Raw genomic sequence first — 16,067 nt, forward strand, 5'->3', positions numbered from 1 at the left:
CCTTTTCCCTCTCCCTCCCTCCTCTCTCCTTCCCTCCCTTCCTCTATCTGCCTCTCTCCTCCTTCCTCTCCCTCCATTTCCCTCCTCCTCTTCCTCTCCATCTTTATCTTCATTATGATCAAGTTTCTGAGACGCTGTCTGCAGATACTCTGGTCTCTGGTTGCGCTGCTTGGGTATTTGCAATTAGGGTACACACCCAAAAAAACTCTGCACATTTTTTCTTGTGATTCATTTTACTTAGCTTATCTTTCTGTAAATTTTTTTTTCCAGCCTCCGCCAAAGTCCGTGAGGTGTGAGGGCCAGGTGTTCTTGTATTCTTGCCACACATGAAGCAGTGAGTCCAGAAGAGTCCTTTTGGAACCCGACACTTCTCTGTGTATAGTCTCCAGTCTCTGTGGCTAGAACCACAGCTCCCATGTCCACCTACGGTTTTCATAGGTGTAGCCTGGTTAACATCCTCACAGTTCAAAAAGATGAAGTGTTTGTTTGTTTACCCTGAGTTAAAAGATTATGCAAACCCCATGTACAGTGACCGCACAGATACAAGGAGCACCTCTTATTAAAAGCCTGCTCCAGATCCTCGCCTCCGCGTTCTGTGTGTAGCCTACAAATATGACTGAACACCTGCTACATAGCAGGAGGTATCCTGGGTCCTGAAGACCATGCTGGGGCCAAAATAGCTAAAAATTCATGTCCTCGGTGATTCTATGTAGCAGGCAATACAGAAGGCAATAAGGTATAGACTGTATTAGAAGGTGAGAATTGTCACCACATACAGTGTGCAGGTTAGGACAGAGGATGGAGTCGCTGTTAGAGAAGATGGAGAGAGGCTGTGATGAGACTGGGAGCTCTGTTTCATGACTTTACATTGAAGCATCAGTACAGCAGAGCACATAGAACCTAAGTGCACAGCTCAGTGAGGTTTCAGGAGTGTGGGACACAATAGTGCAGCCAGTGCCAGTGTCAGAGCAGAACACCACTGGTCTCTGAGAAGCCCCCAGTGTGTTCCTTCCCAGTTATGAATCTCCTCCCAACTCAATCACTGTTAACCAAAGTGACTGGTTTTAGCTGACCATGTCCTCTGCAGGGCAAGAGTCGCCTGCGTGTTCTCTGAGTGTCTGGCTCCTTGAGTTCTGTTGCCGAGATCATCAGATTCTTGTATATAGTTTCTGCTCACAGCTTATGCATTTTCACTGCTGCATAAGAGTCCCCAGTATGGTCAGGCAGTGGTGATGAATGCCTTTAATCCCAGCACTTGGGAGGCAAAGGCAAGTGGATCTCTGAGAGTTTGAGGCTAGCCAGGGCTACACAAAGAAACCCTGTCAGGGAAGGGGTTGCTACAGTGTGACTATGCCACAGTTTGTTTATCCACCGATGGGTGTCTAGGAGTTTGTACTCTGGCTGTTATCAATAGCACTCCCATAAAGATGCTAATGACTGTTTTGTAACAGTCACACATACATATGTCTGTGGCATGTATACCTAGGATTGCTATATATTATATACCTAAACAATAAGGCACATAATGCATGGTAAGTTTTGGTAGACCTTGCCCCAAAGTTGGTCCAAGCCCAACTTATAGTCCAACATCAGAGGGAGAGGAGTGTGGTATATTCAGCATACAGAGAACTCAAATACATCCTGTTTGGTGCAAAGAACTGCACAAAGCATTATTGGAGACAATAGTGCCACCTGCCTAGAAATGGACGTAAATTGACAGAGGGTTATTGATATCATTAGCTTTCATGAAGAATCCTATGCAGTGATGGTCACCAGACAAGTAAAAGGATGAAAAGAGCCCATTAATAAAGGAAAATATCAAATACAGAGTCTTGATTCTAGCATACCATTTGAATGATCTTCACAGCACAGACCCTAATTACAATTGCCGTTTCAGGAGAAATGTGTTGTGCTTTCAACAGGAGGACAAATAAGGTACTTTTTTTTTTAACATGACAAGATTATTTTCAAATTGAAAAAAATAAAAGGAGGATAAGGCCAAAGATTAATATGAGAAAATAATTTATTTATCCTACCAGATATATAAGGAGTATTGAGTCGATTTTACGGAATGACAGAATTTGACAAAGTGTTGCAGAACAAAGCAGATAAGATAGCTACAGATGCAATTACATGTGAATTTAGAGGTGACAGACATATAAGTCTGGGCATGGTGGTGACCAACTATAATTCCAGTTCTTAGGAGGTAGAGGCAGGAGGATCAGGACTTTAAGCTCCCTGTATAGGAAGTTGGAGGCCAGCCTGACCTATAGGAGACCCTGTCTCAGAACAATAAAACAAGCAACCAGAGTAACATCCTAAGTGTTCGTGTAGAACACATCATTAACAGAGTTTGGGAGCTAGGCCTTGTGGAGGAAACCTTTAATCCCAGCACTCAGGAGGCAGAGACAGGAAGATCTCTGAGTTTGAAGCCAGCCTGGTCTCCAAAGTGAATTCCAGGCTATCCAGGGCTACACAGAGAAACTGTCCAAAAAAAAGGGGAGGTGAGAGGGTGAAGAGTTTGGGAACTTTAAAAATTTTTTTACCTACACTAGTTATTTATTTGTCTATGTCAGCAGGGGATAGTCTGGAATGGAGGGTGTGTGGGAGGCATGCGCCATGGTGCATTGGTGCCCTCATGGATGTGTGGAAGTCAAAGGTGGCTGGTGCTACACAGACGTCTAAGTGGCAATGCACCTAGCTGTCTGGGCATGATGGCACATGCCTACAATCCCAGAACCTGAGAGACTGAAGCAGGGGGAAATCACAAAACTAAGACCTTGTTTCCACCAAACAAAACCTCAAACAAACATGCGCAAAAGTGTGTGCCTGTGCTCTGTTCGTTTTGCTGTATCTGGCTCAAATGTTAAAAGTCATACATAGTTAAGTGATGAACTTGGAGTTATTTTTACAAAAATAAGTAGAGATAAGTAGATGCTGTGAAGAAGACAATTAGTATAAAAGTAAATGTAGTTTGACGAACGTAAAGCCGTCAGTACACAGCTATAAACTTAATTTTTCTCAAGAGCCAAAGCATGATAGCATTTTGGCTACTGTGTATGTAGCTCACCATAGTTATTAAGATTTCAGTGAAGCAGGAAGAACCATAGTCGACCTGGGTACTAAGCCTTGGAAACTCCTCCCATGGGTCCTCATAAAGGGCTATTATATGATGTAATCAACAGTGTCCTCAGTAACCACCCGGGGTTATTAAAATAATGACCTCTGAGTACTGCTGCATTGTTCTTTCGACTGAAGCCAGTGGAGTAATGCTGAGCCATGGTTTTCCCCAAAAGCTGTTTTATCTAAGATGACCCTCAGGGCTCAATTATGTAGGTTTCTGTTGACTCTGGATTAGCTGAAGAATAAGACATTGGATATCTGGGGCAGCAATCCTTAACTAGGGGCAGTCTTGTCCCCTAGGGGAACATTTGGCAGTGTCTTGAGACAAAAATTTATTTGTCACAACTAGGGAAAGAGGATGTTGTCTGCACCAAGTAAGTAGACCATTGATGCTACTTAGCATCTTAGATGGGACAGTCCTTAGAGAAGCCATTTGCTCTGAGCCTGCAATCTACAGCAGGGCTCTTAGTTTATTTTTTTTTAATCCATGAAATTCACACATCACATATTAACTTAAATTTATTTTAAAGCAGTTTACAAGTAATTTTACCATTGATTATAGTTGAAAGCAAATTTGCATACTATTGAGATGGATATACTTGCTCATTTTACATAAAAATATTACACCTTGGCTGAATATTTGACACTGCTGACTGATATTTTGATGTTATGATCATCAGTTCTGAGGATGGGACTCTGTACAAAACTTGCCAAGCAAAAAAAAAAAATGACAGAAGTATGTTTAGGGTCGGTTTAGAAAATGGTAGAATTTCTGACCTATTCCCAAGCCCAAGTTCATTAGATGATTTAAAAAAATAATAATAAATGCAACTCAGATGAGCAACTGAAGCAGCAAACTTTATAGTAATTTTAATTGTGTGTTTTGTGTTATGTGTGTTGTATATATGCAATGAGAGTGGCTTCTGGGAGCTGGCTCTGTCCTCCTACCATGGGTCCCACAGAAAATTTTGAGTTGTCAGGCTTGGTGACAGATGCCTTTACCCTCCTTCGCTTTCATATCCTTTCCTTTCCCTTCCCTTTCCTTTCTTTTCTTTCCTTCCTTTTTCCTTTCATTTTCTTTCCTTCCATTTTTTCATTTTCTTTCCTTTTTGTTCCTTTCCTTTCCATCCCTTTCCTTACTTTCCTTTCCATTCTTTTTTTTTTTTCCTGTTTCTAGATGAGGTCTCTAGCCCAGGCTAGAAGACTAGTCTCAAGCTTGCATGCAGCCTAAGATAGCCTTAAATTCCTGAGCCTCTTCCTTCTGCTTCCAATGCTGGATTACAGGCTTAGGGATCATCTTGCTTAGTTCTAAGAAGTCAATTTTTAAATATCTTTTAGTTATTCTCTGACAATTTCTTACATGTATACACTGCTGTCTCAAGCCTTTCTACCCACAGTTCCCTGCCCGCTCACTTTCTCTGGATGCTCCCCACAACAAACTGCTTTGTCACATTTATATCTGTCTTAGTCACCATCCCATTGCTATAAAGAAAACCCAAGGCCAAGGCAACTTATAAAAGAAAGCATGTTATTGAAGGCTTGTTACAGTTTCTGAAGGTAAGTCCATGATTGCCATGGCAGCATGCATGGCAGCAGGCAGGCAGGCAGGCATGGCATAGGAGCAGCAGCAGAGAGCTCACTTATCATTCACAAGCAGGAAGCAGAGAGAGCTGCTTCTGGTCCTGGCACCTGCTTTTGAATCCTTGATCCTACCTAAACAGTTCCACCAACTGGGAACCAAACAATAAAAATTACCCTACGGTGTGTGTGTGTGTGTGTGTGTGTGTGTGTGTGTGTGTGTGTGTGTGTGTGTGTGTGTGTGTATGTGATTCTCACTCAAACCACCACAACATCCTTTCCTCTTTTGTTCTTGTGTTTGTTTTTGTTTTTGGATTTTGGTTTTTTTTTTTTTTTTTGCTTTTGTAACAACTCCTGCTGGAATGTTGACTCACCTTGTTGGCTTGATCTTGTGCAGGTGTTGTACAAGTAACCACAGCTGCTCATGAGTTCCTGTGTGCCACGGTCATGTTGAAGTAGAGTAAGGTAGAAAAGACCAATTATTAGACACTGATTTGTTGACTTATTCCGTGACATAATTGAAGCATTGCTTGTACTGCCTATTCGCCAAGCATGACTTCACTTGTTAGCTGAAACAGAAAGACCTGGAGGAATAATTGAAACAATGGGCCATTGCCCTTAACAACCCTCTACTACCATGTACCCTTCTATAAAGTCTTACCTGCTTTCCTGCCAGCTTGTGGCTTTAGAGTATAAAATAAGAATACAAATTGGACCCATCCTTGGAACGTTTCAGGAGCTGTCCTAGCTTCATTCAGTCCACCGCGGAAGAGAAGAGATCTCTCTTTTACTCTTACTGGTATCAGAGTGCTTTTTCTAGGAAAAACTCCTGCAACAGTATCCCATTGAGAACACCGAACTTCACAGCACTTCCCATCCTCTGGCTCATCCCACCCCTCATCCATGATCAAATATCACCTTTTAAAATAAAACATTTTTTACCCCATGCAATTCTTAGATATACATATTTTATCATTACACCCTCAAAAATGATGATAGGAAAATATTAAAAGTCTTTGTTTTCTATAATTAAGCTATTATATTCATATAAGAGCAGAAAATCTGACATATTGAATATTATAATATTAGATATCAGATGTTACAATATCAAGTAGTCTCTGGTCTAGGCTGAGATGTTTCAGACAGTGCTCATTGGTATCATGTGGTTTGTGTTGTGTAGACCCAAGGCTACAGTCAAGTCCTGTGATCCCGTGATCCTATGATTTAGTTCAGGCAAACATGGAGACAAACAGCTCAGATTCATTACACATTTACGTTTGAATTATGTTTTGGTCATTGTGTATTCAGAATCCTTCCACTGTTGCCAAGTTTTTCATCATCCCATTTTCAGTTACACAATCTCGTGTGAGGTCACAGCCCACAGTTTACACCACTGTAGTCTAGAAGTCTGAATGAACAATGAATGTATCACAGGGAAGAAAGTGTTGGCTCATGGACTCAGAGGATGTAGGAAGATGTAGTAGTCAATGGCCTGACTTGTGATATGCATAGTGATCTCTAGAAAAATGGAAGTAGCACATTTCTTAGGGAGAAGGGCCCTGCAACGAGATAGAGCTTAGCCATCCTACCAGCCTGGCTTTGTGAATAACAGCATTCTCATCTCTGAGTTAGCAGATTCCTCTGTGTTCACATGTCTTCAGAAAAAACTGGGAGATCTCTAGAAAGCAGTGTAGATGTGTTTGCTTGTGTCTGTGTCACATCTGTTCACATGCTGTCTTAGGGGCAAATCAAACTGACAACATCCTATCCAGTATCTCCATCATCATTAGCAATGTCTGAGTTCCAACTAGACTGGGAAGTGCAGCCTCACTCAGCAGCGGTAATAACTGAGAACCAGTGTCAAGATGACACTGTATGTGTATGGCCATTCATCCCATCCGGGCCATAGCTTCCCAGTTTTGTCTCCAGAGAGAGAAACCTTTCATCCCTCCGTTCTGATTTGGTAAAGCCCTGTAAGGTATCTGGACCAGTTTGCACCACTTACCCCAAAACAATGATGGCTATATTTGCAGTATAATCAAAGAGAGAGAAGTAATTTCCAAAGGAGAATTACTCATCAGACAAGACAGAAGGATATCTACCAGACCAGGGATGGGGGTCTTCTTCTTTTTAAACAATCTTAAAACTTTCTATGAGATACTTCAAATTGAGTTGGAAGAACAGCACAGAGCACAACAGTACATGTTTACCAAACCATATCAGCTCCTAACAGTGTACAACATCCACATTTATACTTTCTCTGTCCCCAGGGTATAGGTTTTAGTTGAGCCACTTAAGAGTAAGCTATAAATCATAGCAGTTTAGCCCTAAGAATGCCACTGTGTGTTTCTCAAGGTCGGGGGCAAACCTGACATAGCTGTATTACTGTAATCCAACTTAGAACATCTAACGTTGGACGCATACTGTTGCTGAATGTACAGCTCATCATTCCACCTCCTTCGCCTTCCTCCTTAACCCAGGATAACACACTTCAGTTTAGTGTCGTGACCCTATGGTCTCCATCTCTCAGGCATTTGGTACAGTGGCATGAGTGTGAGCAAGATGTTTTCTAGGATGGCCCTCAGCTTGTTTGTGTTGCATGAACGGTTCCTCACTATTAAATCTAGTGATTTTGTTTGTTTGTTTGTTTGTTTGCTTGTTTACCTTACATAACCCTGGCTGTCTGGAAACTCACTATGTAGGTTAAAGCTGGCCTCAAACTTGTAGAGATCCACCTGCCTCTGCCTCCTGAGTGCTGGGATTAAAGGTGTGAGTTATTTCTGACAGAAATTGTACCCCCATGGTGTGCTGGAGACAGCTTGTACTAGCTCCTAAGAGCCAATTCCCATGTGTCTTTTTAACCCCAGGTTCTGTGAAGTTATATTGGTTGCTTGCAATAGGTCATGGTGAGAATATGTGACCTCAAAGAAATCAGCAAAAGATGCAGCTGGGAAATACTCCCGACCTTTGAGTTGCAATTGTAAGATACACTTACTGTCACAGCACAGTGTGTGTGTGTGTGTGTGTGTGTGTGTGTCCTATGTGCACAGCATCAGAAGGCACATGGTATTTTTCTGTTCTGATGTTGACATCTTTGTCTCTAAGTTGAAATTGGAGCTATCTGGCTCTCCTATGAACAAGATTTACCATACATGAGAAGATAATATTCACATCATCCCTGTGCTTATCCCATCCATTTCTAATTGAGCTTTCCTTTTATTTATTGAAGATTATTGTGTAGGGCTCTGGGCATGTAGCTCAGTGGTAGAGCATTTACCTAGTGTGCAAAAGGCTCAAGTCTCATGCCCAGAACCATAAATACAAGATCAATAACAACACAATATATTATTGCCTGAATCCATTAATATTGTAATAATTTAAAACAATAATTTTCTCTTTCATTTTGGTGTTTATTTACTTATTTATCTAGCAGTGCTAAGGTCTGAACCTAGGCCTCACACATGCTAAGCAAATGCTCTACCGCTGAGCTGCAGCCTCAGCCGCTTGCACATTTTTTGTTGGTGTTTTGCAATTTCTTTTCTCTTTAATATAAATGTATTCTTAAAATAGATAACTAACGATAGATTGACTTCTGCCAACAGTTTGTCAGTTGACAACAGATTGTTAATACCCACTGCTCTGGTGTAGAATAAGTTTCCATGAAATATAACATCCGTCCGAGTTGAACAGAGTGAGGCCTCAGACCTGATTTCCTGCCCTGCTATAGAAAGTGTGTTTGTTGATAACATATAGCTTCATCATTGACGGAGACAACATTTGGGGTCATTTTGCACTGCCTTGCCCGAACCCACTTTTTACCCAAAGCATGCCTTCGGAAGATTGCTGGGAGAGTGATTGGGTAATGAAGTTTTAGGTTAGCTGTGTAGATAGAGCAGGAAGAACACAGGCCAGGAAGTCCAGAGCCACATGTGAGGAGACTGGAAGCTACAGGCCATCTCTCTGATCTTCAGTGCTGACTGAAACCATTGGGTCCTATTTCACCGTGTTCCCTTTCTGGTCCTAGGACTTTTTTTTTATTCATCCCCTTAATTGGGGAACCTAGAATTCACCTCATTAGCACAGTGAGATGCGCAGGCACAAGGTGGAAGGTGACCTGGTAGCTGAACTGCCAATGCATCTCTTGGAGCCTTGAGAGTGAAGCGCCAGGACTGTCTCAGCTTACCTTTGTGTGCCCAGCCCCATCCTCTAGCTCCTGATTCTGGCTCTTTGTTTGTTGCTGGCAGCCATGGAAACCCACTGAAGGATGTCCTCACCTTTCTCTGTGAGGAGCTGTCTCTGAGTCTCAAGTGTTAGCTTGCCCTGTATCTGGTTACTCCGTTGCCATGGCGGAGGTAAAAGAAATCTGCCCTGGGCAGTCTACAGTTTTAAAACAGCGTTGCTACTTCAGGCATGAACTGTTAAGGACTCTTAGAAGTCTTCATTGACTTTTGCCCAATGAAAGTGCTGAGAAACGGGCAGGTGGGTTATTCTTGATGGATGCATTGTTTAGAGAACTCCATGAATGTGTCAGGTTACAGTGATCGGTACTGGGGCCCAGAATGGCTCGCCTCTGATATCAACAGGATGTTATACGTAAGGTGATGTGGAGAATGAGGACTATAAAAGAAAATGGGGCTTTGGCCAAACCGTGTTTTCTTCCCCATCTGGAACAAGATTTGAGACAGTTCTCTCCCTCCCTCTCCCCCACCCTTTCTCACCCCTGCCAAAACTGGGTTTGGACCACATTAGCTAGGAAAGGCAAGCTGGTGTTTGATGCCTCCACGTGATGCTGTCTGAGCCTGGTACTCCCCATGCTTCGGGTCCTCCTTTTAGCATTTTAATATTTAATGACCCTTCTGAGATGGAGAAGTATGTGGCAGCTCCCTAGGGGATATCTGCTTTAGGTATCTTTTTTTTTTTTAAATCTGTCTGCTGAACTTCCATTTGCTAAAATTGAAAAGGTGGTGTCTAGAATACTTTTTAGATGACTCATCTAAGGCCGTGATGAGGCAGACGAAGACTGTGGGAATCCAGGGTGTTGGTAGGAATTTTCAACTTGTTTTATTCGTCTTTGATTTGTAGAATACTCTAGAAAATACACTTTTCTCATCGATAAGATGTGAAGACAAATTTGACTTTAACTTTGAGGTGTGGCCTGTTTTGCAACTCAGGGATTTATTTTATTTGTTGTTCTGCCCGCTCCTCTCCTCATTCTCTCTGTGTTCGAATTTAAGGAATTTGACCTTCCGAGAATGTAATCTAATCAACAGCCACCTCACCTGGTGGATTACCCACTGCCATCCGTCAGATTAGAAAGCCAGGGTCTTGCTGGGAAGACAGAGAGGGCCATTGATTCCTGAGCTCAGCCTGGCTTCTCTTTGATTTTATAATCAGTTCCTAGAGATTGTGGGGGAGCTTTGAATTCCAGGGCTTGGGATCCAAGAGCTCTTGAACAAAACCTTTGAAGCAGCTCTTTCTGCCTTGGGTTTCAGAAGGGAGGACCCACTGTGTCTTGATGGGTGAATTAAGTTGTTTTCAGGTTAGGTTTTTTTTTCCCCTAATATAAGGGAACTGATAATATAATTATCACTGTTAGTGTAATACCCTGGGGTTTTCCGTTGTTCTCTTCTTTGTTTTTGTTTTTGGTGTTTTAATGGGGATGGAGGCGGGAGAGCTCACGTCAGGACAGCTTCACAGAGCTGCTTCTCTCCCTCAACTCTTGAGTCCCGGGGCTGGAGCTCAGAAGAACCCTGGACTTGCTTACCTCCTGATCTGTCTCACCAGCTCCTGTTCCCCCTTGTCCTTTGCATTCTGTCGGAGAACTCTAACCACGTTCATGCTGGGAGAAAAACTTAAATCTTTCCAGAAACCCTCACAAGTATAACGCCCTGTGTGAACATCCTATTGTGCACTGGCTTGAAACTATTTAATGACTAGCCATGATGGATTTGGAATAAACTAACTAATGCTAGCGCTCCAGTTCAACAGATAAAAGGGAGGAAGAGAAAGTACCAGGCAATACCCAGGCCTTTAAACACTGTGTGCTTCCAAGCAGTGAGGCTTGCACTTAGCAGGATGGGCTTGGGGGGCATTGTTTCTACATGTGTTGAACCTTACAAGGTCATGTGCCCTGACCTTAAATTCAAAGTTCCTCTACACCTGCTTACTGTTGTAATATTACACAGTGCTGCACTGCCATTTACACATGTCACACATGTAAAGGAATGAAGGTGCACAGGAGTGTTTACCCACACTTAAGCATGTCTCAGGACCAAACAAACAAACAAAAAAATCAGTCTTGTCAATCAAACCCTAAGACTCCAATTTTCCCTGGGATCCTGAAACATGGAGAAGTAAAAGGATGGGAAAATGATGAATGTGAGTTTATCAAACCTTCAGAGCTACAGAACGCTAGACCTCGCTTTCCCTGCTACTGACGTTTAAGACTTCTCATTTTAGCTAGGATGGCATGAATAGTCACTCCATCGCATGCTTCCTGACAATGAAGTGAAATTATGTCTTAATAATGTCTGCTCATGTGTATGCTGAAGTAACCGTGCTGTGACTCTGAGAGAGGAGATTATCTCAGGGAAACCCACAACAAGCAAATATAGAAAAATCTGCAGACCTTAAACATTAATTTGCAGAGGTGAAAGAAAATTAGTCAAGTATATTCATTTTTAAATTGTCAAAAATTTTTGCCTCAAAGTTACTTATCTTTTCTAAGCAAAATTTTCCTACACAATGAAGAGAGAGAGAGAGAGAGAGAGAGAGAGAGAGAGAGAGAGAGAGAGAGAGAGAGAGAGGAGAGAGAGGCTCTTCCGGTCCTTCCTATTCTTCCCTGAGGTTTCCCTGCTCACCCCCCTCCCTTGCAGTGGTATGCTCTGCATTTGATCATAAAGTGGAGGTGCCAAGCTGTGACAGACTCTTCAGCTCCACAGCCATTCACTCCAGTCCAGGGTAGACTGCACTCAGTGATATTCTCCTCTTCCACCCACAGGGACAAATTGAAGTAGACAGTGAGACCATCTTCAAGTTGGCAGCCCTGGTTTTGCAGGTAAGAGTTCACTCGCTGCCTCTAACTAGCTCCCTTTTGTTCCTTGGTTTCTTGCTAACTGTCTGCAACTGTAAAACTTTTCCATGGAGCGGGAACCTGATGGATTTTTTAAACCAGTAAATGGCTTATCAGTGAAAGATATGACCTGCTGATTTCTCTTTTAAAAACTATTTGCATGAACCAGCATTTGATAGTATTTTTCTAAGACATAACGAAGTTTAGACTGTACTAAGGGAACGGAGTTCTGACCGTATTCCTGGAAAAGGACTCCCAGTCACTTGAACTCGGGAGGCAGCAGTTGTTAGAACAGCTGTAATTTTCATTTAAATTTAGCAACTTTTGTACACGTTTTCTTGAGGTTGTGTAAAGAGACTTTTAATTCTTAAAGGCGGCTGGCAGCTGAAAAGCAAAGTCATTTCCTGAACTGTTTAAAAAGTAAATAGTGTGTGTGTTGATTTACCTGGGTCAGAGTCTAAAAAGTGTGGCACTTTAGTGCAAATGTACTTATCCTGTGAACTTAGATATGCCACAGCGATTATCGGTGCTTCTCCATATATATATATGAAGAATATATAATATATAAAAATATATTTGTATATCAGTCTCTTGTGTTAAGGGTAAGACACATCTCATATATACATGTATTTTCTCACCAATAGTGGCCTGTGGGCGGTATTCCTTACCTACCTTTCTTAACAGAAAGCTCTGGTCTCTGTGAAGGGGAAAATAAGCAAGAATAAATCATTCATCGCGCTTAGCATAAATACATATTGATCATGTCTTTATTTTTATTTCAGGAAAGCAAGGGAGATTATACCAGGTAATGATTTCTTTTCTGATGTTACTGTGTAGAATGAGGCTCTCCAGTTGTGGAATGAGTTATTTTAAATAATAATGGACGCAAAAGCAAAAGAAAGCCTATTTGAGACTGGCTGCTCAGATCTCCCTCTTCCTTCTCGGAGAAACCTGTTCTTTTTGTGAATGACTCTCAGAACGAAACTTTCTCACAGTGTTTCAGGGCAGAGTGACAGGAAACCATAGTTAGAAGCCCTCCAAAGTTTCCAGTATTGTAGTATCACGTTGGTTACCGAGACGAAGAAAACTGTGAAAAGCTTTGCTAACTGGTGCGGTGCTTTTTTTGTAAGCATATAATGATGGTGTGTGCAAGGGGTTCTAACATATGCAGAAACAGATTAAATCCATCAGCTGCTTAGTTAAGGGATTAATAGGGCCTTTCTTTGCAGCTGCCCTGAAGGGACCTCACCCTTCATACACTTGACCCAGCAGCCGCATTGCTGCTGCGCTGACACTGGGGTTAAGTGTCTCGCTGGCCACATCAGCAGAGAGTGTGTGGGTTTTCACCCCCTCCCGTGCTCTCTCTTCTGTGCAGTGGTCGTAGGTAGAGAGGTGGGAACTGTCAAAACTGGGGTGGGGGAAACCTCTGGTGGGAAGCAGTGCCCAGGCCTGTGACCCATTGAAAGCCTAGCCTTTGCCACGCTAACATTCCACTTCTGAAGGCTTCACCCAGAGATTATTGACAGATCACCTTCCCAACCGAGGCTTTGTGCTCAGTAATGGGTTGATAAAATAATGCCTTCAGAGCCTGACAGCTTCCAGTCCTTGAAGAATAATCAACTCTCCTCACCATGCACATTCAGAGTGATAGAGCAGGGGGTTCCACTTGACACCCCATTATTCAGTTACTCACCACTCACTCTCATTGAGAGTATATGGTGTGTGTGTTTATGTGAGCCTATGTTTGTGTGTATATGTGTATATGTGTGTTGTTTTGTATTCTTTATACCTAAGGTTTGAGTCCATACGCCATTTCACAGCAGTAAGTCATGCTTTATTGTTACCTTCTCATCTCACCGTTATCCCCCCACTTCTAACCCATTCATCTTCTCAACCTCCCCTACTTTCATACATATATGTGCACATGTATGTATATGATTTTGTGTATCCATAAAGTCTGTGGTTATATGGGCAGTCACAAAGTCAGTTTATGGTGGCCTCAGCCTCTGTAGTGTGGACCGTTTACTCTCCCTTCCCCGCTCCTGACCCTGTGAGGGATGCAGGCATCAGACACTGTAAGCCTCAGTGTGCTCACATCAGTGAAAGGCAGCCTAGCCTACAGGACTGTTGTGAATTCAATGTGTGAAGGTCACTGGGTCAAGGTCAGCAGCCGTCAGCTCTGACCCCACCTCTGCTGTGACAGCGGTTACTTTCCCCTTAATCCACACCAAAATTTTGTCTGGTCTCCTGCCTCCTTCTGAGAAGAGTTTTGGGACAAAGGTGGGTCCGTGAAAGCTGTAGTAACACAGCGGCAGACAAAAGAGAAAAGGCTGGTGTCACCAGCTTTCCTGAGGGAGAGCCCAGGGCCTGGCACAGATGGAGGCTGTGAGTGATCTTCCTTGAGGGATGTACACATTTCAGCTTTAGATGGTAGTTTGCTATTGTTGACTTAGCTCTGTCTTACCCAGCCCTTCCTTATGTTCAACCAGATTCTAGTCCTTTCCTTGAGGAGCCCAAGGCTGAAGATGTGTCACATACTCTCTTGAAATTGTCCATCTCAAACCAAGTAGTGGAAGAGAACATGATTAAACCGAGTCTTACATACACTGAGCCTCGCACAAACTCTCAGGGTTACCCCAAAGGAGCTGTTTATTCTTTCCATGCCTCCTCTGTGAGTTGGGGGTCTTTCTTGAGGAAGTTAGTGGAGAGGGGAGAGCTGTAAATTACAAAGTGTACTTTACAAAGGCATTAAGTATTGATAAAAAGAACAAAAGGCATGAGCATCTGTCACTGAAGGTGACAATAGAAAAGAATTCAACATCACCCACCCCTGTCTAATCTCCTCCCTGATGGGCAGTGGATATTCTTCTGCCAAGCATTTTTTTTTTAAATAGAACCAATGTCGGAAAATCAGGCAAAATAAAATGATGATCAGTCCATGTCATCATGGTTAGAGAAAAGACCTACAGTTGGCCTCTACAAAGCCAACGGGCTCATTCAAACCCTAAGACTTCCATGTACTGCCTGCATAATCTGAAAAAAAAATCCCAAGCCTTAGTTTCCTGGAACATGAAAGACAACTTGTAACAATTGTAAGCATGCCATAGGTTGGTACAGGGATTGAATTAATATTTGTGAGATGACCGGAGTCGTTCTGGAATTACCACTTTGATATACCATCAGAATGCTTGTTGGTTGCAGTTGTTTTTAGACAGTGTCTCATGTAGCCTAAGCTGGCCTGAAACTTTAGAGTCATAGATGACCTTGACCTCCTGACCCTCCTGCCTCCCCTTCTTCACTAGTGGAATTACAGGCATTGCCGATATATATGCCTAAATGGATAGACATGTGTACCATTCTCCTGTTACAAATTCGAGTTGTTGCCCATGTTTTAGCGATTGTAAATAATGTTGCAGTGAACATCTGTGTGTATCTGAACCTGACATTATTCCAGTGTGTGTGTGCGTGTTTGTGTGTGTTTAAGACAGATTTAAAAAATTTTTTTTTATATTTATTTGTGGGGAGGGGACAAATCACAGTTCACATGATGTAATGAAACTTGGTGGCAATCAAGCTTGAGCCACCCCCCCCCCCCAGTTAATTGCTCTCAGGCATCCAGAGAAGTTCCTTTCCCATGGGAAATAGGTACATTTTTATAGCACCACCATAAATTGGTAAGATTTCCTTCCATTTGAAGCTAGGTGTTAAACCAGACCCTTATTCTGACCCAGAAGTGAAGTGAAAATCTAAGTCCTTCCACTTCCGAACAGAAGCATTCCAACACTTAGTTACTTGGTAACCTCAGCTTTCAAGATCTTAAAAATAAAACCAAACGAAACCCCCTTTGCCTGTTTGTGGCTGGCCTAGCAGGTCACTGATAAAGCCGGGTCAGCTTTCCGGAATTCTCTGTTTGCCTGGGTTGCGTTACCAAAGCACTCGTTATCTTTGCGGTGTAAGGGCTGACTTGGAAATTCAGGCTGTCAGCTATTTAAAGCAAAAAGAAGTCCCCTCTCCACTCCTAATGAGCCTTCTGAGAGCAGGGCTTCCTACTGGCCACAATAATGTTAACTTTAAGTACTTTGAAGGATCCCTGGGAGGAAGGGAACCGAGAAGGGTGGGGCTTGCTATTCTTAAAGGCATTTTGGAAGAAGAGTTTGAGCAGAGCTTGTTTGGGGCAAACTAATGTGGGGGATCTGAGGAGAACAAAGAGAGAGCAGCAAGTAGAGTTGTGGGGCAAGAGCAGAATCTAGATGCCAGGTTAGGGTGCCTATGTGCACCGGGAAACTAGGGTTTC

The 16,067-nt window shown here is 42.7% G+C and overlaps 1 protein-coding gene across 5 annotated transcripts in view; it reads left to right on the forward strand.

Annotated features, from left to right (window-relative positions):
- Positions 1-16,067, forward strand: part of Frmd4b (FERM domain containing 4B) — a 246,580-nt gene that overhangs the window by 168,097 nt on the left and 62,416 nt on the right. For all 5 annotated transcript variants that reach the window (XM_085840234.1, XM_085840236.1, XM_085840232.1 and 2 more), the window contains exons 6-7: positions 11,702-11,758; positions 12,556-12,578. In XM_085840234.1, coding sequence (XP_085696360.1) covers positions 11,702-11,758; positions 12,556-12,578 — 80 coding nt within the window. The remainder of the gene's footprint in view (positions 1-11,701; positions 11,759-12,555; positions 12,579-16,067) is intronic.

The sequence above is a fragment of the Mus caroli genome, unplaced genomic scaffold (assembly GCF_978045245.1).
Source record: "Mus caroli unplaced genomic scaffold, Mus_caroli_1 scaffold_7, whole genome shotgun sequence".
In the NCBI taxonomy this organism is placed as follows: Eukaryota; Metazoa; Chordata; class Mammalia; order Rodentia; family Muridae; genus Mus; species Mus caroli.